Here is a 27,097-nt window from a genome sequence, read left to right as displayed (position 1 = left end):
TTGGGCTGCCTGTGTAAAATGCAGCCCATCTGGCATTGCCACTTGATCCAGATGCTCAGCTCCCAATACCATCCTCAAAACAATGTATTTAAAGCTAGAATCCTTCATTGAAACAGCGTCACCCTGCCTTTTCTTTCTGTAAAAAGCTCAGGCATGGGCCTAGAGAAATGTAACCACTCAAATTCATTAGCTGAGCTATAGATGCAAGAACTGACCATCCACGATATCAAAATGATAGTTAACCATGTTGAGGCAAACCTATGTAAACACCGTATTAAGATTGAGCTAAATCAAGTTTATGATCTGATGGGGTATGACAGTTGCACTAAGCTCATGAGGTGGAAGTTCTATACCGATTTGAGTAGATCATTAATGTAGCAATTTAGGATTTTAGCTTTGACATTCAACTTGTCAAGGTCATGAGTCCAAGGAAGGAATTAATGTTCAAAGTAAACTTGTTTTTAATTCAATTAAAGTTTATTCCATTAACAAGCATATGCACAATTCTTTATGTCCGGTATAGTAGATACCAAAAAAGTTAGCAAGAAAATCAAGATTTTTAACTATAGACAAAAAATGTTGACTATGCAGGCTCCAACATGAGTTGTGAACAGTTGTTACTCTACCCGACTCTTGAGGTATTTTCAATCTACCAGCCCACATGTCTTACTGAGTCACTCGTTTCTACACACAGCAAGAATGAGATATATTGCAAAGGGCAGCAGACAATGTACATTACTGGAAAAGGTTCAATGACGAGCACAATATGCTAAGGCCCCTTCACGGACAAGAAGCAATACAAGCAAACTTCACTTGTCAAAGTTAGATCAGTGTATTAAATGGCTTAGAGAAGTTGACTCAAAGAGCCTGGTTTGGTTAATCAAGATTGGAGATGAAGTCTGCTTATGTCCTTCCTCCACAATGGCTCCACTTGAGTAGGTGATTCAAAAGATGCCCTCCGTTGGAAATGTACATAACTGGGAAATGCCTACAATCTCTCCACCTAACAATACTCATCCACTTGTACATGCACATATAAATACATCTTATTTCTAAATTGAAGAGGACATTTTTCCACTTACAGTATGTCCACTCCAAAGCTACAGAACAGCTGACCTTTACCCTCTTACATTGTGTGATTAAAAGAACTTAAGTACAGACCGTAACCTGACCATCTGAGGGCACTTCCTAACCTGATGCATTGAATTCCCCACAATGGATGACCTGGTGGCCATCATGTTGCTTTAGTGCAGAGACTGAGAAATAGCTGGTGAAAACTGTTACATTTCAACATCAAATCCAGAGGGGAAAGTGACCATCAGAAGAGAACTGGCCACTCACCATTCATTAAATAACAAAAGTTACAATTTGAAAAAGTGTAGAACAGCCAATAGAAAAGAACAGTAACTGTGTACTTTGGTCAATAAATTACAAACAAGCATTACCAGTGTGGGGTAGCCCTAATTGAAGAGAAATAAAAACAGTCCGCATCAACTAGTAAACACTGATGTGCAAAAAGTAACATTGGGGTAATTTACTCAGCAATGTTAAGTGCATTGGATGGATCGGCACACTGACATTCCCGGACTGCAGGTACTGCCCAGCCACACTCCTCTCTGGCTCCATCCTACATTATGGTACCGTTCAATTGCGATCAAGCCAAAGAGAACATAAAGATGTTTTTTAGTCTTCCTCTGACCACAACAATGGAATATGCACCGTCACTCACACACCGCTTTCTAAGATTGAACAGGAATAACCACTAGCTGGGTGATTGTGTTTTAGCACTAAGAGATTTGGAATTAAAATTTCCATTAGGTCTTCTCAGTTTAGGTAAACACTTTCCTATACACCGAATCATTAATATGGTATTTCTGCTTTGAGGTAGCCTATAATTGGAACGTGGAAATCATATTTCTTAAACCTCAGCTCTTCAGTTAATTTCCTCCCTGAAATGGTAAAATTCATGAGCTTGCCCTGAAGTGTCCTAAGGGGTTCTAAAATAAAGCGACTAGTCTTCTCTTTAAGGCGGACAATAATGAGACTGACAAGCCCAAAACCAATATCAATGTTAGGTCAAATGTATAATATTTAATTCAAGTTATACATTTCCTTAAATAGAGAAAAGCTAGAGTCCAAAACTTCTCATCTGAGATCAGTCAAATATAATAGATACTTTTAAATCATGATCTGTAATGTAACAAAAGTAAAATTGGGAAAATAAACTGGACTGGTATTAACAGAATTTGCTCTGTGCTGCAGATGAGTTGTAAAATGAAAAACGTTCTCCTTCCTCGCCTTGTGTATGAATGTCTATTCCCCAAACATTGTGCAATTAAAAACACTGCTTTCCTGCTCGATCCACTGTTCTTCCCACTCCATGATGTTTGTCTTGGCTCCTTAAAATATGTGCATATTTCAGCTTTGTGCTCAAGCCATCCTCTTGGTTTGTGTAACCTTGACAACAAGCCAAGCCAGTTGTCCATCCCTCGCTCTTTGCCAGTGTTCCGTTTATGTCTTGCAGGAATTTTAGGTGTCAAAGGAATGCAAAATAAAGGAATGGATGCATCTTCTTCAGTCCATGCGTGTACATTTCAATGTTTTATGAGATATGAACACACCAACCATAAAGCATACAGTGAAAAGAGTTTCAGTGTGTGTGTGCGTGTGTGTGGGGGGGGAGTTGTAAGAGGAAACAATGGACAGGTGGAAATGTTCTTGTCGGTTATGCATGGGGATGAGTCGTGCCAAGGAAGTCACTGGAAGAAAAATGAAATCAAAACAGAAATACGTTTAGCACAACTCGGTACAAAGGCAGCCAAGAATGTAGACACCTAGTGTACAACTAATTGCCTACATTTAATAATTTCTGCTCAGTTGGCCTAAGGTCAAGACACAAATTGTCAGTGAAACACTTCTTGCCACAGTGTATATGTGCGCAACTGGTCTAGTTGCTGTACCTGAGTATGTGTGGCAGCTCAGGACTCCTGTAGATGAACTTGTGCTTGTAGGCCAGAGAGACAGGAAAGGGGATGAACTGAAGCTTGTGTCCACTCAGGCTCTTGGACTGGGAAGCAATGTTGTACAGCTGGGAGGAGGGGGAAGGAAATAAACACAATGGAATTATGGGAGGATTGTGTTCAGTCCAGGTTAAAAGAACAGCCAATATAGACCTGGCCCTGCTCTGAACTATGACCTTTGTGCTATAAAGCATTACAGAGGTCTGCAGTGGTGATGAACATTTGAGAGGATCATATTTATTTTTTAGAAGCCAATGAAAGAGATGACCGATTAATTAAAAAGAGAACAGTAAAAAAAAAATATATATTTCTGTGTTCCTTCACTGCTATAATACAGTAGCTCGACTCAAATCTCAGAATAGTTTGGGATTTTGGCAATGGTCCTTTATCAACTTCCCCAGAGTCAGATGAACTTGTGGATACTAGGAAGTTGCCAACTAGCATTAGCGCAATGACTGGAAGTCTACGGGAACAGCTAGCACGCAGTCATTGTGCTCAAGTTAGTTCGCATTGGCTCACAAAACTACCTCAAACTTCATTCATACTGGATGCAGCGACATAAAAATGCTATCCAAGAGTACATCAGACTTTGGGGAAGTAGATTTGGGGCATTTTAAAGATATCATTATTTTTTTTTTATACATTTTAGCTCATTCAAGTGATAGGCATTTGAACAGCAACAAGTGAGTCGTTTTCAAGACGACAGCTGATTATTAATGACCTGTATTAAATCTATGAAATTAACTTAGCTTTTTTTGGTATATCAAATAGCTTCCTGTGTCCTTTGAAAAAGGAGGACCAGATGAAGGCTGTATGAGGTCACGATGATGTGGCTGACTTTTATGAAGCCCAAACTAAAAAGGATACCTTCTTCCCTAGATGGAAGGGCACGACTGAGTCATCCTCGGCATGAAGGATAAGCAATGGACAGGATATGTGGTCCACACTACAAAAGAGAAGAAACAAGCTCAAATTACAGTCAAGTCTGAAGATCTTGGAGTGTCTGAAAATGCATGGTTGGTCGTATGTTAATGGCCCTTATACTATTACTAGTGCTTGGCAACTCCACGAGAAAGTACTGCACAAAGGAAGTCTTGACATAGATGAATGTCCTCCGTAGGCCACCTATAATACAAGTCTGACCTTCCGAGTTAGTCCCCTCAGCACATTCCAGAGGACATGGAGAAAAGGCATGGACAGAGCCTGGGTCGGCCAGGTTCAGACTATGCCTCTGCTCTTTAACATGCAAACACGCAGTCTGTTAAAATAACATTTGATACAAGGGTTTGAGCTCTTGATGAATGGTTGTGTGTCAAAGAGATCTTATTGACTCAACAAGCAGTTTGTATGAAGACACCAGTTTGAAAACATATGAGCAGGAACAAGTGACGTGACACACGGCTTTAAATCTAACGTTAAACTAAATGGTCCGGAAAGAATCAAGTTCAACCTACTTTTCGTCACTGGCAAATCGAATGTCGTTTGCTGAAATGGTATCTAAAAAGAACCATTCAAAGCCTGGAAGGTACCGGTAGACCTACAAGAAGCAATGACACAGACGCTAGCTAATAAAATAAAAACTTTACATCAAATACAATTAAATAAGACTCAACATGTAGTCAAGAGATTAAGAGGAAATGCTTGCCATAGAGAAGGGGTGGCTCTTGGCCTCCTCTCGGATGTTGGTGAATGGAGATTCCAAGACTAAGGAGTTTGGGGGCGTCCCTAGAAAATAGAAAAGTCATTCAAATCAAACCAATCTTCATGAAACATCACCATACGTATCTAAGATGTAGCAATAAGTTGCCTTGAATTCACTTCCTTCAGACATTCACTTTCTTGAATAAAGCAGTCACAACAAGCCACTTTCAGTGACCCTGTAACCCAGTCAAATGAGTGAAAAATTCAAGCTGTGGACACTTGAGCTACCACTGGAAGAGGAGCCTTGTGTCTGGTGTGTTAAGGTCAACAGCCAATGAGTTAGTTCCTCCGGTAGTACACAATACCAAGTTAATGTTTCTCACTTGCTATGATCTGATAAGTGATCGACTATACTTGAAAATGGGATGAAGCCTTATAATACTGTATGAGCATTCAACCTGTACAGGCCATTGGGTGAGGAATGATTGTAAAGGTCCACGGTGGACCCAAGCATGTGCCCCTCAAACGTAACGTTACAGAAATGTCTAAATATTTTGTCAAACTTTTCAGAATCCCACCCTGGACTCCAAAACAGGCTCTCCAAGTACCCAACACAAAGAGGTTAAATTGACCAACTTCATTTAAACAACTTTTGAATAGTTTAACTTGGTGAATTTTTATTTGACCTTATTTTAACAGTAATAAAGAGCACATGTTCAACTAAATAACCATTTCAAGAGGTTAAAAAAAAGAAAAGAAAAAAAGACTAGAGAGTAAATGCCAAATAAAGTGTTGAAGTGTTCATCTTTTAGTCAGCCTCGAATCCACTTGTGGCAGGGTGAATGGTAGCTTGTTGTGTGCACGGAGGGGTAGTTGAATGCAAGCGTGACATATATTTTTTTTTAAATTGTTCAAACATTTCCAGCTTGTCCATCTATGGGTAGCAGGGTTGAAGTGTTAAGCTCAACCTGATCATTTTTCTACAACACCAGAAAAAAAAAAGAGTAGAACCAGCTCACCTGCTTTTACACTGTGATTTGACTATTAGATGTTCAATGTCTCTTGAAAAGTTCCTATTTATTTATTTTAAATGGAGGGAGTAGTTGTATTTTTTATGAATCACTAATAACATTTAATATACAATATCTGATTTATTGCATTTTAAAATGTGGTCCATCTTAAAAGGGCACTTAATTTAATATAACAGACTGAAAAATAGATATTTGTGCACAATTTCTACTTAAAGTGCAAAAGGCACTCATTTCATGGAACAACCCATATAACACCTTAATTCTATGGCCACTTTATTTAAACTCTAAAAATGTGTGACTCTTGTTTATATAAAACATTTTGTTGCGTGGTACATGCAGCACCTGCATTCACTAAAGTCTACATAAATCAAGTACATACAGTGCATTTGGAAAGTATTCAGACCTTTTGACTTTTTACACATTTTACAGCCCTATTCTAAAATGGATTAAATTGTATTTTTTCCTCAATGTACACAAAACCCCATAATGACAAAGCAAAAACTGGTATAGGATTTTTTTGCAAATGTATCAAATAAAAATAACTGAAATATCACATTTACACAAGTATTCAGACCCTTTACTCAGTACTTTATTTTATATTGATTTTATTTAACTAGGCAAGTCAGTTAAGACCTTATTCTTATTTACAATGAAGTCCTACCAAAATGCAAAAGGCCTCCTGCGGAGATGGAGGCTGGGATTAAAAATACAAAACAAAATATAGGACAAAAACACATGACAAGAGACAAGACTACATAAAGCGAGACCTAAGACAACATAGCATGGCAGCAACACGTGAAGCACCTTTGTCAGCGATTACAGCCTCGAGTCGTCTTGGGTATGACGCTATAAGCGTGGCACACATATTTCTCCCATTCTTCTCTGTAGATCCTCTCAAGCTCTGTCAGGTTGGATGGGGAGCGTCACTGCACAACTATTTTCAGACCTCTCCAGAGATGTTCGATCGGGTTCAGATCCGGACTCTGGCTGGGCTACTCAAGGACATTCAGAGACTTGTCCCAAAGCCACTCCTGCATTGTCTTGGCTGCGTGTGTAGGGTCATTGTCCTGTTAGAAGGTGAACCTTCCCCTCAGTCTGAGGTCCTGAGTAGGTTTTCATCTAGAAACTCTGTACTTTGCTCCGTTCATCTTTCCCTCAATCCTGACTCGTCTCCCAGTCCCTGCTGCTGAAAAACATCCCCACAGCATAATGCTGCCACCACCAACACCATGCTTCACCATTGGGATGGTGCCAGGCAAACTCCAAGCGGGCTGCCATGAGCCTTTTACTGAAGAGTTGTCAGAATGAACATCACCTCTCTGACCAGTCTCCCCTGATTGCTCAGTTTGGCCAGGCAGCCAGCTCTAGGAAGAGTCTTTGTGGTTTCAAACTTCTTCCTTTTAAGAATGATGGAGGCTAATGTGTTCTTGGGGGACCTTCAATGCTGCAGACATTTTTGGTACCCTTCCCCAGATCTGTGCTCGACACAATCCTGTCTCAGAGCTCTACTGACAATTCCGTCGACCTCATGGCTTTCTTTTTGCTCTGACATGCACTGTCAACTGTGGAACCTTATATAGACAGGTGTGTGCCTTTCCCAACCAATTGCATTTACCACAGGTGGACTCCAATCAAGTTTTACAAACATCAATGGAAACAGGATGCACCAGCTCAATTTTGAGTCTCATAGCAAAGGGTCTGAATACTTATGTAAATAAGGTGTTTTTTTATTGAATACATTTGCAAAGACTCCCAAAAACCTTTTTTCGCTTTGTCATTATGGGGTATTGTGTGTAGATGAGGTAAAAAAAAAATAATTAATCCATTTTAGAGTAAGGCTGTAACGTAACAAAATGTGGAAAAAAGGAAGGTGTCTGAATACTTTCCGAATGAACTGTATTTAGCCTGGGAGGTCGGAAGTCACAGCCTTAATGAGCAGATGCTTACCTCTGTCACACAGACGTCGGACTAGGTTAGTGGCCACCCTGGGAAAATGTGAAAAATACATATTTAAAAGTTACCACTCTGTAATTTGACAGATTTACCAGTACAAACAAATTCACCCAAAGTATACGGTCATCCAATTGTTGGTTCATAATCATACAAGAGTTTATAATTTTACACAAAAAGTATTTGTGAAATGTTGAGCTGAATGTGATGAGAGAGATGTGTGTTCCTACCCTGTCCCCAGTGAGTGGCCCCAGACGTTGAGGGGTTTGCTCCCCACCCTCTCCTTCATCCACTGGTAGAGGAACAGGGCATCTGACGTCATTCCGCTCTCAGAGGGGCTCCCGTCTGAATCACCCCAACCTGGAACAACCAGAGAAGTATGAAAGAAGGGATGAATGGTGATCTAAGATCAGATTATCTTTTTAAAAGGGATATTGTGATTATTAATAAACTTAGAAACAGCTCAAAGTAGAACCCCACTTACCTCTATAATCAAATGTGACTACGTGGTAGCCTAATAAACTAAGGACCTGGGGAGGGGAAGCCGAAACACATCAAATCTCAACTCCAGATCAGACTGAAAGCAAGGTCAATTCACAAAAAATGTATTGAATTCTGTTTGTTGGTCAGTACTCAATATAGCTAGATAGAGTATGGGTGGGATACAGGCGAAGCAAGTTAGTGTGTTTGCAATGAAATCCTCTCACCTTGTAGAGCTGAACTCTATGGTCCCCTCCTCTGAAACAGACAGGATGGACAAGTTTATAAACCAGGTGAAAGGTAAAGCAACATATCTCAGCCATTCTAAAGAGCACATTGTGTTAGTATGTACAAGTTCCAAGGTTGTGAGTCAGCTTCGACAAACACATTTAAAAGGTGGAAGGTTGTCATGTGAGTTAAGGGTATAACGCCAGGGGGTACTGGACCAGAGTAGCACTGAGATAGTACAATTAAAAGTGCTTTTTAAACCAAAATGTATGATCACCTTGTCCCCGCGTTGCCGTGAAGGTACAGCATGACTGGATAGGGCGATTTAAAGGTACTGTCATACCACTCTCTGTCCTTCCCCTGCGCCTCTTTCCACATCTGGTCTGGGACTGTGTGCCTGGGTAGAACAGGAGCAGTGATATAGACAAGGAGAAAGCTGTAAGCAATGTAGACAATATACACCTACTATAGACTAAGAGGTGTGGGGTGGGGCAAACTGGTTTAATATACGCTAGCATCTCATCTGTACTTGAGTCTAACTGGGGACAAAGACTATACTGTTAGAACTAGCAGATTGGAGTAGGCTACATGTTTTACATAACTGGACACACAACCCCCATGTTCTAAGAGAATAGCCCTGAACAGAGACTTGTCTATTTACATATCATCACCTCAGCCTTTAGTCTTTATCTACCACAACCCACACTGCTAAACTCCTCTGGGCTCAACATGCCTTTCCCACAGTCAACGTTCCCCAGTTAGTCTGCTCAAGTTCCTACCCCCCCGGCCAGTAAACATCCACAGGGACTGGGGTGACATGTTGACATGTTTCGACGAACTGTAATATAACTTTGACTCGCGCATTGTGCATTTGGATTACTGGGCTAAACGCGCAAACAAAAAGGAGGTATTTGGACATTGATGGACTTTATCGAACAAAACAAACATTTATTGTGGAATTGGGATTTCTGGGAGTGCATTCTGATGAAGATCATCAATTTATAACGCTATTTGAGTTTTGTGACACCTCTCCTTTGGAAAATGGCTGTATATTTTTCTGCGACTCGTCGCTGACCTAACATAATCGCATGGTGTGCCTTCGCCATAAAGCCTTTTTGAAATCAGACACTGTGGCTGGATTAACGAGAAGTTTATCTTTAAAATGGTGTATAATACTTGTATGTTTGAGAAATTTAAATGTGATTTCTGTTGTTTGAATTTGGCGCCCTGAAATTTCACTGGCTGTTGACGCTAGCGTCCCACATATCCCAGAGAGGTTTAACATCGACGGGGCTGTAGCCGAGCGGGTCGAGAGCATCAAGTTCCTTGGTGTCCACATCACCAACAAACTAACATAGTCCTAGCACACCAAGACAGTCATGAAGAGGGCACGAAAACAACTTTTCCCCCTTAGGAGACTGAAAAGATTTGGCATTGGTCCCCAGATCCTCAAAAAGTCATAAAGCTGCATCCTGACCAGTTGCATCACCGCCTGGTATGGCAACTGCTCTGCATCCAACCAACCGTAAGGCAATACAAAGGTTAGTGCGTACGGCCCAACATGTCACTGGGGTCAAGCTCCCTACCATCTAGGACCTATATACCTACTAGGCAGCGTCAGAGGAAGGGCCAAAAAATGTTTGAAGACTACAGTCACCCGAGTCAGACTGTCCTCTCTGCTACCGCACAGCAAGCAGTACTGGAGCACTAGGTCCAAAAGGCTCCTTAACAGCTTCTACCCCCAAACCATAAGACTGCTGAACAAATAATCACACAGCCACCCAGACTATTTACATTGGTTTTTACACTGCTGCTACTCACTGTTTATTATCTATGCATAGTCACTTTACCCCTACCTACATGGAGAAATTACCTGGACTAACCTGTACCCTTGCACATTGACTTGGTACCGGTACCTGCTGTATATAGCCTTGTTATTGTCATGTAATCTTAGTGTGTTACTTAGAAAATATTTTCTTCACTCTATTCTTGAACTGCATTGTTGGTTAAGGGCTTGAAAGTAAGCATTTCACGTAAGGTCTATCTATACCCGTTGTATTCCTGCTTATGTGACAAATAACATTTGGAGAAACGAGAGCGGGATCGAGAGACGCCATCATGAACAGCAGACTGTGGTCACTGAGAAAGTGCAGTAATGTCCTGAGCAAAAGTCAAAATTAGATTCCTACCAAATGATCAAACATCAGACCATATTTATACCTTACATACCCTAATTGACATGTTAAAATCAAAAAGCTTGAGCGATCAACAGCCCCCGATCTCACTCGTAATGACACAGAAATAAAATGTCTCCTGTATGCAGATGACCTGGTGCCGCTGTCCCCCCACAAGAGGGGCTACAGCCACAATTAGATCTGCAACAGTTCTGTCAAACCTGGGCACTAAGAGTCAATCTCAAAAATACAAACATTATGATATTCCAGAAAAGGGCCAGATGTCAGGGAAACCAACATGCCTTTTTACTAGACTCCACTCATATAACACACACACACACACACAGGACAAAAAATGTGTTCCACAGGGAACTTCAACTTGGCCGTGAATGAACTGAAAGAAAGGAAGGAGGGCTTTCTATGCCATTGAACAATCTAGTAAATTAGAAATAGCAATTAGGATCGAGGTCAAAATCTCCTGATCAATAATAGAACCAATTGCACTATATGGCAGTGAAGTGTGGGGTCTGTTTACAAAGCAAGAATGACAAATGGGACAAACACCCCTACTGAAACTCAGCAGGAGGAATTCTGTAAGAGCATCCTCAGAGAACAGAGAAAACAACTCCAGATGCATGCAGAGCAGAATTAGGCCAATTCCCTCTTCTGATTAATATCCAAGAAAAGAGCCACCAAATGTTATCATTTAAAAAACAAGTGACCACCACTCCTACCATTACAAAGCCCTCAAAAGCCAAGAGATGACCATAGAAATGAGTCCTTAGGCAGCTGGCTCAGTTCACTAACCCCTACCTACCCAACAAAGCCTCAGGACAGCACTCAGAAAACCTGTCCCAACCAAATCACGAAGCAAAAATGAAAAGCTCACCTATTGGAAAGGCACCACAAAAAAAATCTAAGTAAACGTCAACGCTATTTGGCCCTAAACAGACAGTACATGGTGGCAGACTATATTACCACCGTGACTACGTACAGACTAAGTGAGCGCGGCCTGGCAATAGAACCTGACCGTCACACTCTGCCCTCAGAAAGGTTAAGACAGAGCTGCATTTTCTCCTACACTGCGGGAACTATACAGACATGCGGACACTTTTCTTTCCTAGTATCTAAAATAAATAGTTTGAAAACAGAAAAGGAGAAAATCCAATATCTAATGGAACAAAAAAACCTTTATGCCATATTAGCTGCAAAATATGTAGCTTCCTGCCACACCCATAGGGACAGTCAGTGGAACGACCAACCAGAGCAATAACATTGCTACTTGTATCTTTCTCAACATTTCATTATTGTCCTAAATAATTTCTGCCTGTAGTGTCCTGTTAATGGTCACTACTCATTGAGTATTATTATTTTTCCTATTGTCACCGGTGTCATCATTGACTTGATATGTGAAAGTAGAGAACGAGAAAGTACGAGATCCATCCCACACAGTCTTAGCCAAGCAGCTGGTGTGTGTGTGAGCATGTCTTCTTACCATACACCAATGTTGACACCAGTCTCTGGCTGCAGGTAGAAGTTATAGGTGTGGTTCAACCCATGGTCTTGTGGCCTTTTCAAGTCAATGAAATAGGGCAGCCGCACTGCAGGGGGTGGGGTTGGGTAGAGGGTAGACAGAGGCTGTGTTAGATGTGCTAAGACAATAAGATATCACTGACAACGCAGCAGCACTCAGCTAAAATCCACAGGACAGCTGCTCTAGAAATAGCAGGGCTCTGCCTCTTTCCACTCAATAAGGTTACACGAGAGAGTCACAAGTCAATGTCCACTTCCTGTACAGACATGTACTGTTTCACTTCCTCACTGAATAAAAAAAGAAAACCTCCAACTGTCTGCCATCCACAAGACGTTTGGGTCTTTAGCTGCACTGCAAACCATTCAAAAGATCCCAAACGAAAATCAGATGTCACTGAGTGGGACAGAAAACCATGTTCAAATCTGATGGGGTTACATGTTTTACAATGGATAGTTCCAGTACTGGATGTTGATTGGTTGAAACCAAGTAACTAGAATCAGACGTGGTCACAACACACCACTCAGTACTACTGAATCAATGTTTTAGGTGCAATCCTGCCCATTGCTGCCTATAATGCATGAAACGACTACAGTTACACACACACACACACACACACGCACACTGCATATCAGATGGAGGGAGCAGCGAAGGCTGTGTATTGCATGCTTGCAGATGGACTATACACCCTCTTAACTGCCTCTGTCTGGAGTTTCATGCTGTGTTGGGTTTCAGGTTCAACTGATGAGCAGGCTCTCATGTGCACACATTAGCACATGCACCCTTGCTTATGTATGCAGTATGCACACATACTAAATGAGCTACAAGTATCCACCTACCAAATGAAACACACCGAGGCCAGAGCTAACTGATGAAGCAAGCTTATTTAGTCTCATAAAATGTTTATTTTTATTTTTTATTTAACAATTCTTAAATCAATGCAAACTAGATCGAACAAAAAAATATATACCTTACTGGTTTATATATCTATACTCACCAAAATTTAAAAATACTAGTTTTGCCTGAATTGAGGGGCATAGTTTGACGAGGAAGGGGATGGTTATGTAGACTCCCAGCACCCACAGGAGGATCCTCTTCAATCTGCCCATTAGGCCATATCTGGAACACACACGCAGGGGAGAGAGACAATGTCAGCATTTTACATTCATCTTCAAAAACTAAAGTAGAAAACATTAAGATTTGAGATGGCAGGTAGCCTAGTGGTTAGAGCGTTGGGCCAGTAACCGAAAGGTTGCTAGATCGAATCCCCGAAATGACAAGGTAAAAATCTGTCGTTCTGCCCCTGAACAAGGCAGTTAACCCACTGTTCCTAGGCAGTCACTGTAAATACGAATTTGTTCTTAACTGACTTGCCTAGTTAAAGGTTAAATAAAAATAACAGTTAAGACTGCTATCCATTCCAATTGCACACAGATGTGTACAGTACAAAAATAGTTAAATATTAAGCCTAGATCATAGTGTTATCAGGATGGGGGTTCAGAGTTCAGACTGTTTAGGAAATAACAACTCTTCCCTGTTCATACAGAGTAAAACCAGATGTTGCTTGGTTCTATCAGAGGGTGATGTGGTTCAAAGAGGGTCATGACAAAGTCCTCGTTACAGCCTGTAACCTGCACCTTTCCTCCCTTCCTTCCAAACGGTTTCATCCAGCTAGACGTCAGTCTGAGGTTACTGCAGAATTCTGACCCGGGACCAGTGGAGATCATGACATCTGGCCATTTCAGAGAGACGTTAAAAATATCAGACAGGAAAATGCTGTGTAAAACACACTGCACCGTAGCCTTGCTCAATGCAACCCTTTATAACGAGGAAGTTCTACATGGCCGTCAGAATCAAGCCTCGTTCACATGACCAATAATGTTATGTTGCGCCGTATGTCATGCATTTCAAATGGGGGCGTCCACAATGGAGTGGAATCGCAACACCCCCTTGAGGTTGAAGGCTCCATTGCGAGATGGATACCGCATACTTTCAAATGTTCCAAAATAAGCATCGTCTTCAGTCCAGCCAGTGTCGAAGAACAGGAAGTTACCAAAACTCTGCACGTTTTCGGTGATGGCTTTTGGGATAGCTAGCAACTTGTAAACAATTAACCATTCCTGTAAGTGAGTACTATTTTAATAGTAATTTTAAATACACACTGGCTGTTGCCTCCCATTTAAGTTTAATGTGATAAGGACTTTTTTTTTTATAACAATTATTAGGGGGAGGTCACTAGATATAGTGGCATCTTAAACATGCAGTACAAGCCAGCTGGACTTGCTATAAAGTTAGAGAAACAAGTTGATGAAAAAGTAACAAAACATGTTTTACTATCACCTAAAACATTCATCCTTTCTTGAATTAATAGGTCATATTTTGCAATCTTCCAAAATAAATGCCATCTTGCGGTTACACTTGTCCGTTCAGTAGCGAGGCTCTGAAGATGACATACGGCATAATGAAATACGCCACGATGTATCACGTCTAAATGGGTGTCAGCTCTTCTCTGAGCACACCGTATTTCCTAGAGTCTTGCTTGGGACAGACTAACTTTATGGCAAGTTAATAGGACTATCCTTTTAAATCCTCTCTCTCTGGGAGAGCTGCTGTAATAACAGAGGGACTACTGATAGTCAGGAAGTCACCCATCTCCCTTCTAGGGCTATGGACAAATCACTTTGTTCTTCCTCTAATATTGATGACATGCCTTATTCACATAACTTACCCCACATGGAGGGTGAAGTCCCTGACAGATACTAGGCCCAAACAGCACACCCTGCAGCAGAGGAACAAAACAAACGTCCTCCAATCCGTGAAACGGACCCCACAGACGCCAATGAAATGAACAGAGATGACCCCAGTGTGACAATATGCAAGAGGCACGCATGCATTCAAGGATGTGCTCATGTCTCTCAAAGTCAAAAAGGTCAGGGGAGGGCTGGAGCGGACCCTCTGCTGGCCTCCCTCCGTCTCGCTGGCGTGTTGCATAACGGATCTCTACGGCCCGGTGCACCCGGGGGACTCGGATACTGTGTGTCATGATGATGTGGCTGGAGCGTCAGTCAGGGAGGGGGGCCAGGGGAACTGTATTCACTACTGGGGGTGTGTCATAACCTCTAATTTACTGGATGTGTGATGAACGTAAAGCAAGCAGTGGAGATACTGTATGATTACTGTATGAGTGCAGTGGCACAGGAAAGGTTGCTTTATGGCACTACAGACATGTCAGTGGGAATAGTGTAAAATGAATTATACACCAAAAATATATATGGACAGTTCAACTGACCTAAATGAAGTCTTATCCTGGACTAAATTGCACTTTAATGAATATGTATGAAAGGATCCAGTCAGACTCCGTAGTATAGACAAGGTTAACTAATGCTCATTAATTCTATTTTTATATTAGCAAAGCCAGAAATAAACCTAGGCCTACTCCATTTAGTCTAGCCTAGTTCTTAAATAGCCTACTTACATTCACATGTAAGATGTTTGTTACATCTGCTGTTGTTTTCAGCCTCTCTACCTGACCAGCTTTGCCAGAGATGGAATCTAACAGCTCGAACAAAATGCAGACACACACACACAAATGCACCAAGTGCAGTTTGTGCAGACATGGTAAACCCCTCGGAGTGTACACAGAGCTCTCTCTGGCCCTATGAATAATGCAGAGTGCTTGAGAGAGCCTGTTAGATACTGTGTGCTGCGTTATCAAGAAGCCACTGCGAGAAAGAGAGAGATTGGAGGGAGACATCAAGTTAGACACTGGAGTAATAAAAAAAAAACACTATCCACGCCTTAATTTGGATGCATTGTATTAGCTCCACCTCTGTCCCACCCATCCTACGGCTGTAGTTAGCACAGCAAAGTAGTACATCTTCACAGCTTGACTGGCCCTGCATAAGGTATTTCATAGTGCTTTTAAATTCTTATTATTTACAAAGGAATGGTTATTCTGGTTGCCTGGTAGCACAGTATCTTATGACTGGTCAATAGCATAGCCCTAGTCTCGTTCACTCAACAATTGGAAGTCCAGCGAACTTCAGATTTGGATTTCGAGTTTTGAATGGAAATGGTGGCCTTCAGCGCTCGCAATTTTTTTATATTTTTAAACACAACAACTTCAAAGATTTCACTGAGTTACAGATCATATAATCTATGGATTTCACATGACTGGAAATACATATGCATCTATTGACCACAGATATCTTCAAAAAAGGTTAGGGGCGTGGATCAGAAAACAGTCAGTATCTGGTGTGACCACCATTTTCCTCATGCAGCACGACATCTCATTCATAGAGTTAAGCAGGCTGTTGATTGTGGCCTGTGGAATTTTGTCCCACTCCTCTTCAATGGCTGTGTGAAGTTGCTGGATATTGGCGGGAACTGGCACACTTGGTCGTACACGTCGATCGAGAACATCCCAAACATGCTCAATGGGTGACATGCCTGGTGAGTATGCAGGCCATGGAAGAAAAAAAATGGGGCCATTTTCTGCTTCCAGGAGTTGTGTACAGATGCTTGTGACATGGGGCCGTGCATTATCATGCTGAAACATGAGGTGATGGCGGCAGATGAATGGCACGACAATGGGCCCCAAATTGCCAACGATAAAATGCAATTGGGTTCATTGTCTGTAGGTTACGCCTGCCCATACCATAACCCCACCGCCACCATGGGGCACTCCGTTCACAATGTTAACATCAGCCCAATACAGTTGAAACTGGGATTAATCCGTAAAGAGCACACTTCAGCGTGCCAGTGGCCACCGAAAGTGAGCATTTCTCACTGAAGTTAACCATGCCGAACTGCTGTCAGGTCAAGACCCTGGAGAGTACGACAAGCACATAGATGAGCTTCCCTGAGACGGTTTGACAGTTTGTGCATAAATTCTTCAGTTGTGCAAACCCAGTTTCATCAGTTGTCCAGGTGGCTGGTCTCAGACTATCCCGCAGGTGAAGACAGTTGTGGAGATCCTGGGCTGGCGTGGTTACACGTGGTCATGAAGCTGGTTGGACATACTGACAAATTCCCTAAGGAGGAGGCAGCTTATGGTAGAGAAATTAACATTAAATTCTCACTCTAAACAGCTTTGGTGGACATTCCTGCAGTCAGCGTGCCAATTGCACGCTCCCTCAAAACTTGAGACATCTGTGGCATTGTGTTGTGTGACAAAACTGCACGTTTTAGAGTGGACTTTTATTGTCCCCAGCACCAGGTGTATCTGTGTAATGATCATGCTGTTTAATCAGCTTCTTGAAATGCCACACCTGTCATGTGGATGGATTATCTTGGCAAAGGAGAAATGCTCACTAACAGGGAGGTAAACAAATTTGTGCATAAAATGAGAAACTTTTTGGGATTCTTTTATTTCAGGTCATGAAACATGGGACCAACACTTTACATGTTGAGTTTATATTTTTGTTCAGTGTATAACTAAACACAAGATAGTTCATCTGTGTCGATTTCAATGGGAGCATATTAAGCATAGTAGGCAGACCCAAGCACAAGCTAGCGAGATCCTTGGCGTGTTCTAGCATGTATTTGCATATTTCCGTTATGTTGGGCATACACTACACAATTGCGCCACGTTTTGCCATCCCAGACACGATTGGGGTGAAATCTTCTGGACTAGTTTGAGGGGGGGGTCACGGACGCACCGATGACGGCTGTTCCGTTCTCCAGACTCAAGATGTCAGATGTCCTGAAAATCTTCTGACATGTTAGAAATTTGGTTTGTGCATCTTGTTTTATGCGCATTGCTATGACACAATTGGGCAAGGACTGCTGCCAATAGCCAATGAGCACTCAGCATGTGAGACCAAAACAATGGTGAAGAGAAAAGCAACAACATGAACCGTGTGGACCAATGTGATGAAAGATTGGAAGAGCTGTAGAGAGAACGCAGCTGCCTTCTCAATATTAAAAGTCTTACATTACCTCCAATTCCCTCTGTACAATACAAAGTCCATATAGTCCACGTCTGCCCAACAACAATTTGCGGGTCCATATCCTGCGCCTCTGCTCTTTTTTGATGTTTCTGCACACTAATAAAGCAGCTCGCTGTTTGCGTGTAAACATATCTTTTTAACCCCCCCATACGACAGAAGAGCAGGATCAGGATCAACTAGTGAATCATCGTGTAATGTGAGCACCCACGTCCTGGGGTTGAGGATGGATGCAATTAAAGATTTGGGACAAGGAAATCGGGAAATGTGAACACGTAAAAGTTGTTAGAAGTTGTGTAGTGTATGCCCAACATTAGGGAACACCTCTGAAGTGAATGTAAGCAATAATTCAATTCGTCCCAAGTTGCACTCCTAAAAAAACTTAAAAAAACTTAGTGCACTCTGTTCATAACAGATGTAGTTCTGGGAACAGAAAACTAATCGAGATCTTGATTTTCTTTGACAATATCTGCAGAATGTCGGCCCAGTTCAATCCCGCTCCATACTCTCCCACTGCCGGCCACTGGGCTTCCTCTCAACATAATTGGTGGGGAGTGGAAATTCCAACCGTATGCTTCAGATTTATACATCCGGTGAAACATCTGGCTCCTTGTTCTGTGGTAGAGGCATTCCCTTGTGTTTTGTTTTTTCTTCTTCTTGTTTTTCTCTTTTCCTACAGTGTCAGACAATGTTTTAGTAGCCTATGGAGTATTCGTTTGTATTGGAAGTCTCTTAAACTCCATCCATGTGGAATCTTGATAAGTGGCAATGCGTCACTAGTTCCCATCTAGACTCTGCCGTACTCCACCCCTTTTTATCTTCCCCAGGCTTTCAAACAGTACAGTAGAAGCCTGGGCTTCCAAACAGTACAGTAGAAGCCTGGGCTTCCAAGGCTAGCATAGCCCTAACCAGTCACCACCCTCTCAATAAAACCAACATTGCTTTGTGATAAACATGTGCATGGTTTAATTTGTCATGTGCAGACGACTCCGCACAAATAAATACACCATAGCCAGTCAGTACTTGACAATAGTATGTTACGCTTGCCTGAGTGTGCATACCAGTACATATACCAGAGGGATATAACAGAACATGCCCATCATCCTCCTCCACAGATAATGAAACAAATAAGATAGGTTTTGAACACTGTGGCAGATGCATGTTCAGCCAACTGGAGCACAAGGCTGACCAGTTTTGACCAAGCGGACAGCACTCTTGCTTTGTTCAGAACAAGCAGTGTACCAGTCATGCCAACCAAACAGATGGTGGTCTAATTTCACAGGCACGTGGGGCCCAGCGTTTTCTTATGGGGTACCTACTGCAGACAGACCTCCAGTTGAACCATCGGTGGGCTGAAGGTTAATTGCCATGTAGAGAACAATTCAGTCAAGGGTTACGCAAACAGATCTGCCCGTTTCCACCCTATGCAGGCATAACAGCAGGAGGCACTGTTGATCAACAGTGGTGCAACAAGACAGCAGGACAACACCTGCCCTGCTAGCTGGCCTCCAGGCGTTAATGCGTTTAGCTCAGCGGAGGGGCCTGCTGCCATATGGACCTGATTACAGCCTGGTAGACATGACGAGATGAAGCTACATTGCATTAGATCCCATTGGTCATCCGCTTGGCAGAGAGTATATGTTTTATTGTCACTTACACCAGATCGGTGCAGTAAAATGTGTTGTTTACAGGGGCAGCCATAGTAGTATGGCAAATTAAGGTTGCTCAAGACCAGACAGATTGTCCCCTTGTCGGGTCAGGTATTCGAACCAGCCACCTTTCGGTTACTGGCCCAACACTAGGATAGGCTAACACCTATGCTACCTGCTGCACTAACCATTCATTAATCAGATTCATAAGGACTTCAATAAAGCCATGTTATCCATGTAAAACAAGGCGACAATACCATGGCAGTGTGGTTTTAAATTAATTTAACTATCATTCAGCTATTCATCCAGAAGACTGAAGTCCATCCTGTGGCCAGTGCTGCTTCGCCACAGCTCCCTGTAGAGAACTTCCCTTCCCCCGATCCCTGTCCAAGGTGACAGTGTAACAGCCAGGACCTTGACAGAGCTATGGCTGCCAAAGTAGGGCCAATCAGGGCAGGAGATAACTAATGCAGTCTGACATGGGATTTTGAGAAGAGGCTTTGAGCAGTGTCAATGCCACCCTGTCTGGTTGGGCGGAAAAAGAACAGCCTAGAGCCCTAGGACCAGAGCAAGACTACGAGACAGTCAGGGGTCAGGTATAACCAAAAGGGATCTCCAAGGACCAAAATAATATACACTTCAGATGGGTACTCACAGCAGAATATGAGTTGCAGTATAATAAAAAACAACACTAGAGCTAGGTTCGGCAGATAAATATATTCAAACCCTTTGACTACTGCTGTACATTAAGCAGCAGCTGCAGGAGAAGCACCTCCAAGGTTAACAGCTTCCGTATCTGAAACCAGATTCTTCTTGGTCATTGACACCATAGAGGCTGAACTTGTCTCAACTTCAAGTTGGAATACTTCAGCCCACGAGAGAGCTGGCCATCATGTTCTCAGTGAGGCTTCTAAACATGAGCCTCTGCGATGAGCACACCCACACTATATTCAATAGAGAAATAGAAATCCTCTGCTAGCAATGGGAGAGCTGTCAAGAGGGCTGGAGGGATCCTAAAATAACAGCCATGACACAGCCGATTCCAGCCGCTTGAGCCTAAACAGCCTTGGACAGGGCCAATCAGACCAAAATAATTAATCCCCTCATGGGAGGGCCAGTCAGCCAGAGCAATCACAGCCCTGTTTCAAAATAAATAACAGAAACTTTTTTTTTTTTTTTAAATCTGCATGCTGTGGTTTGGTATGAAGGGCATTACAAAGCAATATTTTATTAGCTAGGAGGTCTGGCAGGCACAGTCGGACATAATCTGAAGCAACTACAGGGTGTTAGTACATGTGCACCCCTATAAGCTAATCAATACTTGGGTTTTAAGCAGAATTAATGCCACAATGCTATGGGGGAAGGCAACAACACTAAATTAGTTAACCCTAGTTCTTCCTCACTAAACGTGATACTGGGTGCTTAGCACAATTTCCCTTTGGAGATTTACGGGCACAGCCACAGAACATTCACACTTGTCACCCTTGTGTGCGAAGTTCCTTCCAGTCAGATCATCATGAACCAACTACAAAGCCTCGAAGTCCCATTGAAGTTGCTGGCAAAGAGCACCTGAAATTACTTGGTTGATGTCATGTGCAACATGGTCATATTGGACCGTATACAGTGGGGCAAAAAAGTATTTAGTCAGCCACCAATTGTGCAAGTTCTCCCAATTGTGCAAGTTCTCCCAAAAAGATGAGAGGCCTGTAATTTTCATCATAGGTACACTTCAACTATGACTGACAAAATGAGAAGAAAAACAAAATCCAGAAAAATCACATTGTAGGATTTTATTTGCAAATTATGGTGGAAAATAAGTATTTGGTCACCTACAAACAAGCAAGATTTCTGGCTCTCACAGACCTGTAACTTCTTCTTTAATAGGCTCCTCTGTCACCTGTATTAATGGCACCTATTTGAACTTGTTATCAGTATAAAAGACACCTGTCCACAACCTCACAGTCACACTCCAAACTCCACTATGGCCAAGACCAAAGAGCTGTCAAAGGACACCAGAAACAAAATTGTAGACCTGCACCAGGCTGGGAAGACTGCATCTGCAATAGGTAAGCAGCTTGGTTTGAAGAAATCAACTGTGGGAGCAATTATTAGGAAATGGAAGACATACAAGACCACTGATAATCTCCCTCGATCTGGGGCTCCACGCAAGATCTCACCCCGTGGGGTCAAAATGATCACAAGAACGGTGAGCAAAAATCCCAGAACCACACGGGGGGGGGGGGGATCTAGTGAATGACCTGCAGAGAGCTGGGACCAAAGTAACAAAGAATCTAAAGGTGACTGCACATACTGTAGTTATGAACCACCCAACAGCCCTGTATGGTTGTGCAGTAGCACACAGAACAGCTAGTTCCTCATGTATCACATGGGAATGAGTGAAACTTACTCCTCAGCCTGAAGTTACGCTAGCGAATAGCTAGCTTGTCGCTGACTGGTGAGACGCTTCAGGGTGTTCACGTTCACGTGTTCACGTGTGCTAGCAAGGCAGAGATCTAAGTTCGTGCCCGGTATGGGCCAAATTGGGAGGAAGTGGTACTCCCTAAGCAAGCAGCGTGACATCCTTTACACTCTCAGTCTAGACAGTGAAAAAAATAACATAAGAAATGTATGGTGCAGTCCATCCTGCAATATCTTGCCCAGACCACTAAAGACTAACTGGCTGGCTGAGACATCAAGGCAAAAAGAGACCACTGTAGCTAAATAGGCTAAGGAACTGGCACTCATTTCTGCAGAGTAAATAAATATCTCTAAACTTAGCCTAATAGTTTGATTAAGAAATGGGGCATTTGCTGCCAAATTTGGCCAAAAGGTCAGACAATGTCTTCTGGACTTTCTGTTGAGGAAAGTAATGCTAAAAATGTAATGAGACAAAAATACACAAAATACAGGAAGTGGATCTGCAAGACCTTTGTGTCTCAGGGTCTGACGGATTCCAGTGTGTTTATTGGAAACAGGTTAATGCACTATGACAGGGCAGCAGCAGTAGCTAGCAGTCTTGCCAATTGCAAATCTGACAAAATTGAGAGAGGAAAAAAACCAAACAGTGCAGTCATCTTGACAGATTGCAGCTGTGGGAATAGGCTGACAGGTACAACACATGACACCTCAATAAACCAAGTAGGCAAGAGACACCAAGGAAACAGAGTGACCCTGGGAAGCCTATTCCTGCAGTGTGGGTAAAAGAGGGGAATGTTGAGAGGAGCACCTAGTGGGAACTGAAAGTCGCTGTGTAACGCTACATATCCCGCAGGAGGGAAGGGAAACTGTGCATTCTGCTCTCGGTTCTTATTTCCTTTGCACTAATGCGTGTCCCTGGCTTTCCAGCTGGCCTTCTGTAAATTGTTTGAACAGTGATGCCAGTGCAAGTTAGCAGTGTGCCTATATGCAATGGTCCTGTCCTGTACACGTTTCTATTAGATGTCCCATCAATGGACCCACATTCACACCCAGAAAAGACTGTTTGAAGCAGCAGTAGCCTAAACAGAAAATTTGAGCAAGTTCTAATCTAGCCTAGTTTTGATACCTTGGAGGTTGCAGTTTAATAGCGTTCTTAAGGTTAACTGGCCAACACCCCTGCCCGAGGAAACAAAATCAGTGAATATAATTTATTCTCCGGAAGAGGGGAAGAACAGCAACGGAGATGTCACATCCAGAAGAATATTTATCACAATCATTAAAAAACAGGACCTCACGTCACACCTGCCCCAATGACCAGAACACAATCATATGGTCCTCTGTCCTCCCACCCAGTTACCGTAGTAGAGTTCAGTGATCACAAGAGGTGCCCTTGAAGGATGTTTTCTAACCAGCAAGCTTGTTATCTTTATCATCATAGCCAGCCAACTCAAATGTGAATCACTCCAACATGGCAGTGTTGAGTTCCGGCCTGAATTACAGTTCTCTGAACAGGATAGTGACTAAGGACCTGACCACTGTCCTGATGTGAACTGGCATCAGTCCAAGTGGTTACATGAGCTTCAAGGACTGAGAACCGTGGCACTAAAAATACCTCTTCATGAGTCTCTAATAACCAGTCACCAAACCACAATGACTAGCTCAGACAAATGGAATGCAATGCCTTCTTAACTAGAACCAATGTCAAGCCACAGCTTATTTATTGTCGAGACAGAGCTGTATTCAGACTCAGTGGACAGGGCTCTAAACAAGCCTCAAAGCTCATCTCCCTCACTCTACCTAACCTTGGTGACAGGCAAAGGTTCTGAAAGGAGACCGAGGCTATTGAATATTTAATCAGAGTATTCTAGTCACCTCAAGCCAGCCCATACCCTCGAGTGAACTGAAGACTGGTCTTTCAAGATAAGAGCGCCGGGCTAAAAACAACCACAAACTAGGCTAGAATGACATCACACTTCCCAAAATTAGTCTTGGAATGTGAAGAGAACAGCAATAGCAATCACATTTGCTTGATGATCACTGATGCATCAACATGGATTTCATGAATACAGTACACTTACAAGTTCGAATTCCATCATAGTCTGAAATGTGGTACTTCTTTCAGGAACAGGTCACAATAACAATGCATAAAACAGGTATGTTGTACAAGAATAAATCTCAAAGGGACTTATACCCATTTGTGTGGGATGTTAGTGTAGGCTACTTATTGTTTTTAGTTTGATTAAATAAAAGCATATTATCTTGCTGTGCGTTTCTGATGAAAATAATTAGATACAGTAGGCTAGATATAGTCCAACTGAGCTGTCATTTGGATAACTAGGCTCAAAGTATAGGGTTGACATTTAGTCCACTTACATGAAGAGCCCTTATACACTACATATACAAAAAAGTATGTGGACACCCCTTGGAAATTTGTGGAGTCGGCTATTTCAGGCACACCTGTTGCTGACAAGTGTATAAAATCGAGCACACAGACATGCAACCTCAATAGACAAACATTGACAGTAGAATGAGCTCTTCAGTAAGACCAGTGACTTTCAACATGGCACAGTCATCAGATGTCACCTTTCCAACAAGTCAGTTCGTCAAAGTTCTGCACTGCTAAAGCTGCCCCGGTCAACTCTATGGGCTGTTATTGTGAAGTGGAAACGTCTAGGAGCAACAACGGCTCTGCAGCGAAGTGGTAGGTCACACAAGCTCGCAGAACGGGACCACCGAGTGCTGAAGCGCTTAAAAACAGTATGTCCTCGGTTGCAACACTCAATACTGAGTTCCAAACCGCCTCTGGAAGCAACGTCAGCATAAGAACTGTTTCGTCAGGAGCTTCATGAAATAGTTTCCATGGCCAAGCAGCCACACAGAAGGCTAAGATCACCATGCACAATGCCAAGTATCGGCTGGAGTGGTTTAAAGCTCTCCAGCCATCTGGAGTGATGAATCACGCTTCACCATCTGGAAGTCCGATGGACGAATCTGGGTTTGACGGATGCCAGTAGAACGCCAACTGTGTGCTCCAATGCATAGTGCCAACTGTAAAAGTATGGAGGAGGAATAATGGTCTGGGGCTGTTTTTCATGGTTCAGGCCCCTTAGTTCAAGTGAATGGAAATCCTAACGCTACAGCATACAAAGACACTCTAGACGATTCTTTGTTTCCGACCTTGTGGCAACAGTTTGGGGAAGTGCCTTTCTTGTTTCAGCATGACGATGCCCCTGTGCACAAAGCGAGGTCCATATAGAAATGGTTTGTTGAAATTAGTGTGGAAGAACTTGACTGGCCTGCAGAGATCTGGCCTCAACCCCATCGAACACCTTTGGGAGGAATTGGGATGCCGACTGTGAGCCAGGCCTAATCGCCTGTGCTCACTAATGCTCATGGCTGAGTGGAAGCAAGTCCCTGCAGCAATGTTCCAACATCTAGTGGAAAGCCTTCCCAGAAGAGTAGAGGCTGTTCTAGCAGCAAGGGGTGGGGGGGTGAGGGTCAACTCCATATTAATGCCTATGATTTTGCAATGAAATGTTCGATGAGCAGGTGTCCACAAACTTTTGGGTCATGTAGTGTATAATAAGGGGATTATAAAGTATTCACTTGGAAGACACAGTAATCCCATAAGTAATGTGGGCATACCTATAAGTCTTAAGATGTAACTCAAAGCACCATCCTCAGATAACAGCATCTCAACAGCACTGTGCCTACGGTATGTACATCGTTCCACACCCACCCCAAGCAGTTCCACTCCTAACAAAAGACAACTAAAGTTATCCAGTAAAACCTGTGTGACCGGAGGCAGAGGGATAACTGTTTCATATAACTTAAAATATATTCACAGTGAAATGTCCCTCCTATAACCTAATCAAAAGGTGCAGGCGTAATGTGATTACAATCTTGAAATATGAATATGTCCTCATGTCAGCCTGCCTGGAGTAGAAGCTTGAATTAAAGTATGTTTGTTAAATACACATTTGTATTCTTGAACCCCTAATCTTCCACAAAACAGTAATGAGATTAGTGTACTGGCTGGATAAATGTAGGTTGCCTATTAGACTTCCATGGTGCAAACGTTTCTTACCTTCGAAATGGTCTGCCCATTTTTTTGTCCGATTCCGAGCTAGATGGTACACAAGGCTCAGGAACCCCTTCCCCTCTCTTGTGACAGTAGTTTAAATCCGGACTGCTGTCCAGCAATGTGTTGGTGGAAGAGCTGTCATGGTCCACGGTGAGCGAGTTATTTCGCTTTCGCATCACTGAAATGTAAAAGCACAATGTGAAAGAAAAGCGACACAGGAGGTGAAACACCGTCTATCACTATTGCATTTGATTTGACAGCAATACTAGGCAGCGCCGGTGATGTAGTTTGGCAACGAATTCTCCGTAAGAAGCCGGGTAAAGATGAGGTCAGGGTGCCGTTGTTTTCTCCCCCAGCACCGCTGACTATCAGCACTTTTGCTAGCTACATTGTTTGTAGAAGTCCGATATCTGCAGAGACCAGCTGATCAAATCAACCTTTCCCCTGGGTTCACATTTAAGCCAATCAGAGCAGACCAGTACGCCATATTTTTAAAGGAAATGTAGCTACAAAGCTAGTTCGCCATTTAGAGCTAGCTAGCAACTTTTCAAAACACACCAACTAACTACATAGTATTGCAGAATAAAACCCCATATATTCCAACATTGAACTAGCTAACATATTAACTGTGACATCTAAACTATCTCCACCAGCTAACCTAAATTGACAGCAAGTGGTTTCGCGTTAAACACTAGCTAGCTAAGCAACACAACGTGATGTTTGTTGTTGTATTCGAATGCAATTACTATTTATGGTTTTAATAAAAATGAAAATGATAAAAATACAATACCTTTGTTATTATTGTTTTATTAAACTGACAACATGACAAGCGAGGACACCGGTAATGTGCTGTCCGCCAGCGGTGACAGCAGCAGGTGTGGTGGGTTGGTACGGTTTGTCTTTCATCGGTACCCATAGTTTCCGCCTATGTGATCATAACAAA

The 27,097-nt window shown here is 42.5% G+C and overlaps 1 protein-coding gene across 3 annotated transcripts; it reads right to left on the bottom strand.

Moving 5' to 3' along the window:
* Positions 1 to 443: 443 nt before the first annotated feature.
* abhd12 (abhydrolase domain containing 12, lysophospholipase) lies at positions 444 to 27,032 on the bottom strand. 3 transcript variants are annotated; one of them, XM_029669645.2, is made up of 15 exons: positions 26,945 to 27,032; positions 26,158 to 26,332; positions 14,784 to 14,834; positions 13,053 to 13,174; positions 12,020 to 12,125; positions 8,628 to 8,747; positions 8,350 to 8,380; positions 8,127 to 8,172; positions 7,873 to 8,002; positions 7,640 to 7,677; positions 4,666 to 4,745; positions 4,475 to 4,557; positions 3,888 to 3,966; positions 2,961 to 3,088; positions 444 to 2,759 (listed from the first exon to the last, which is right to left on the bottom strand). In XM_029669645.2, the coding sequence occupies exons 2-15, from the start codon at positions 26,328 to 26,330 to the stop codon at positions 2,726 to 2,728; spliced, it is 1,221 nt and encodes a 406-aa protein (XP_029525505.1). In that variant the 5' UTR covers positions 26,331 to 26,332; positions 26,945 to 27,032; the 3' UTR covers positions 444 to 2,725. The 3 variants fall into 3 exon arrangements, with proteins under 3 accessions (XP_029525505.1, XP_029525504.1, XP_029525506.1); XM_029669644.2 differs by lacking the exon at positions 26,945 to 27,032 and having other exon boundaries at positions 26,158 to 26,635; XM_029669646.2 differs by lacking the exons at positions 14,784 to 14,834; positions 26,945 to 27,032 and having other exon boundaries at positions 26,158 to 26,597.
* Positions 27,033 to 27,097: the final 65 nt, after the last annotated feature.

Source organism: Oncorhynchus nerka, linkage group LG10, assembly GCF_034236695.1.
Source record: "Oncorhynchus nerka isolate Pitt River linkage group LG10, Oner_Uvic_2.0, whole genome shotgun sequence".
NCBI classification, from domain to species: Eukaryota; Metazoa; Chordata; class Actinopteri; order Salmoniformes; family Salmonidae; genus Oncorhynchus; species Oncorhynchus nerka.
Note: the sequence above shows the minus strand (reverse complement) of the source record. Positions and strands in the feature narration are given on the sequence as shown.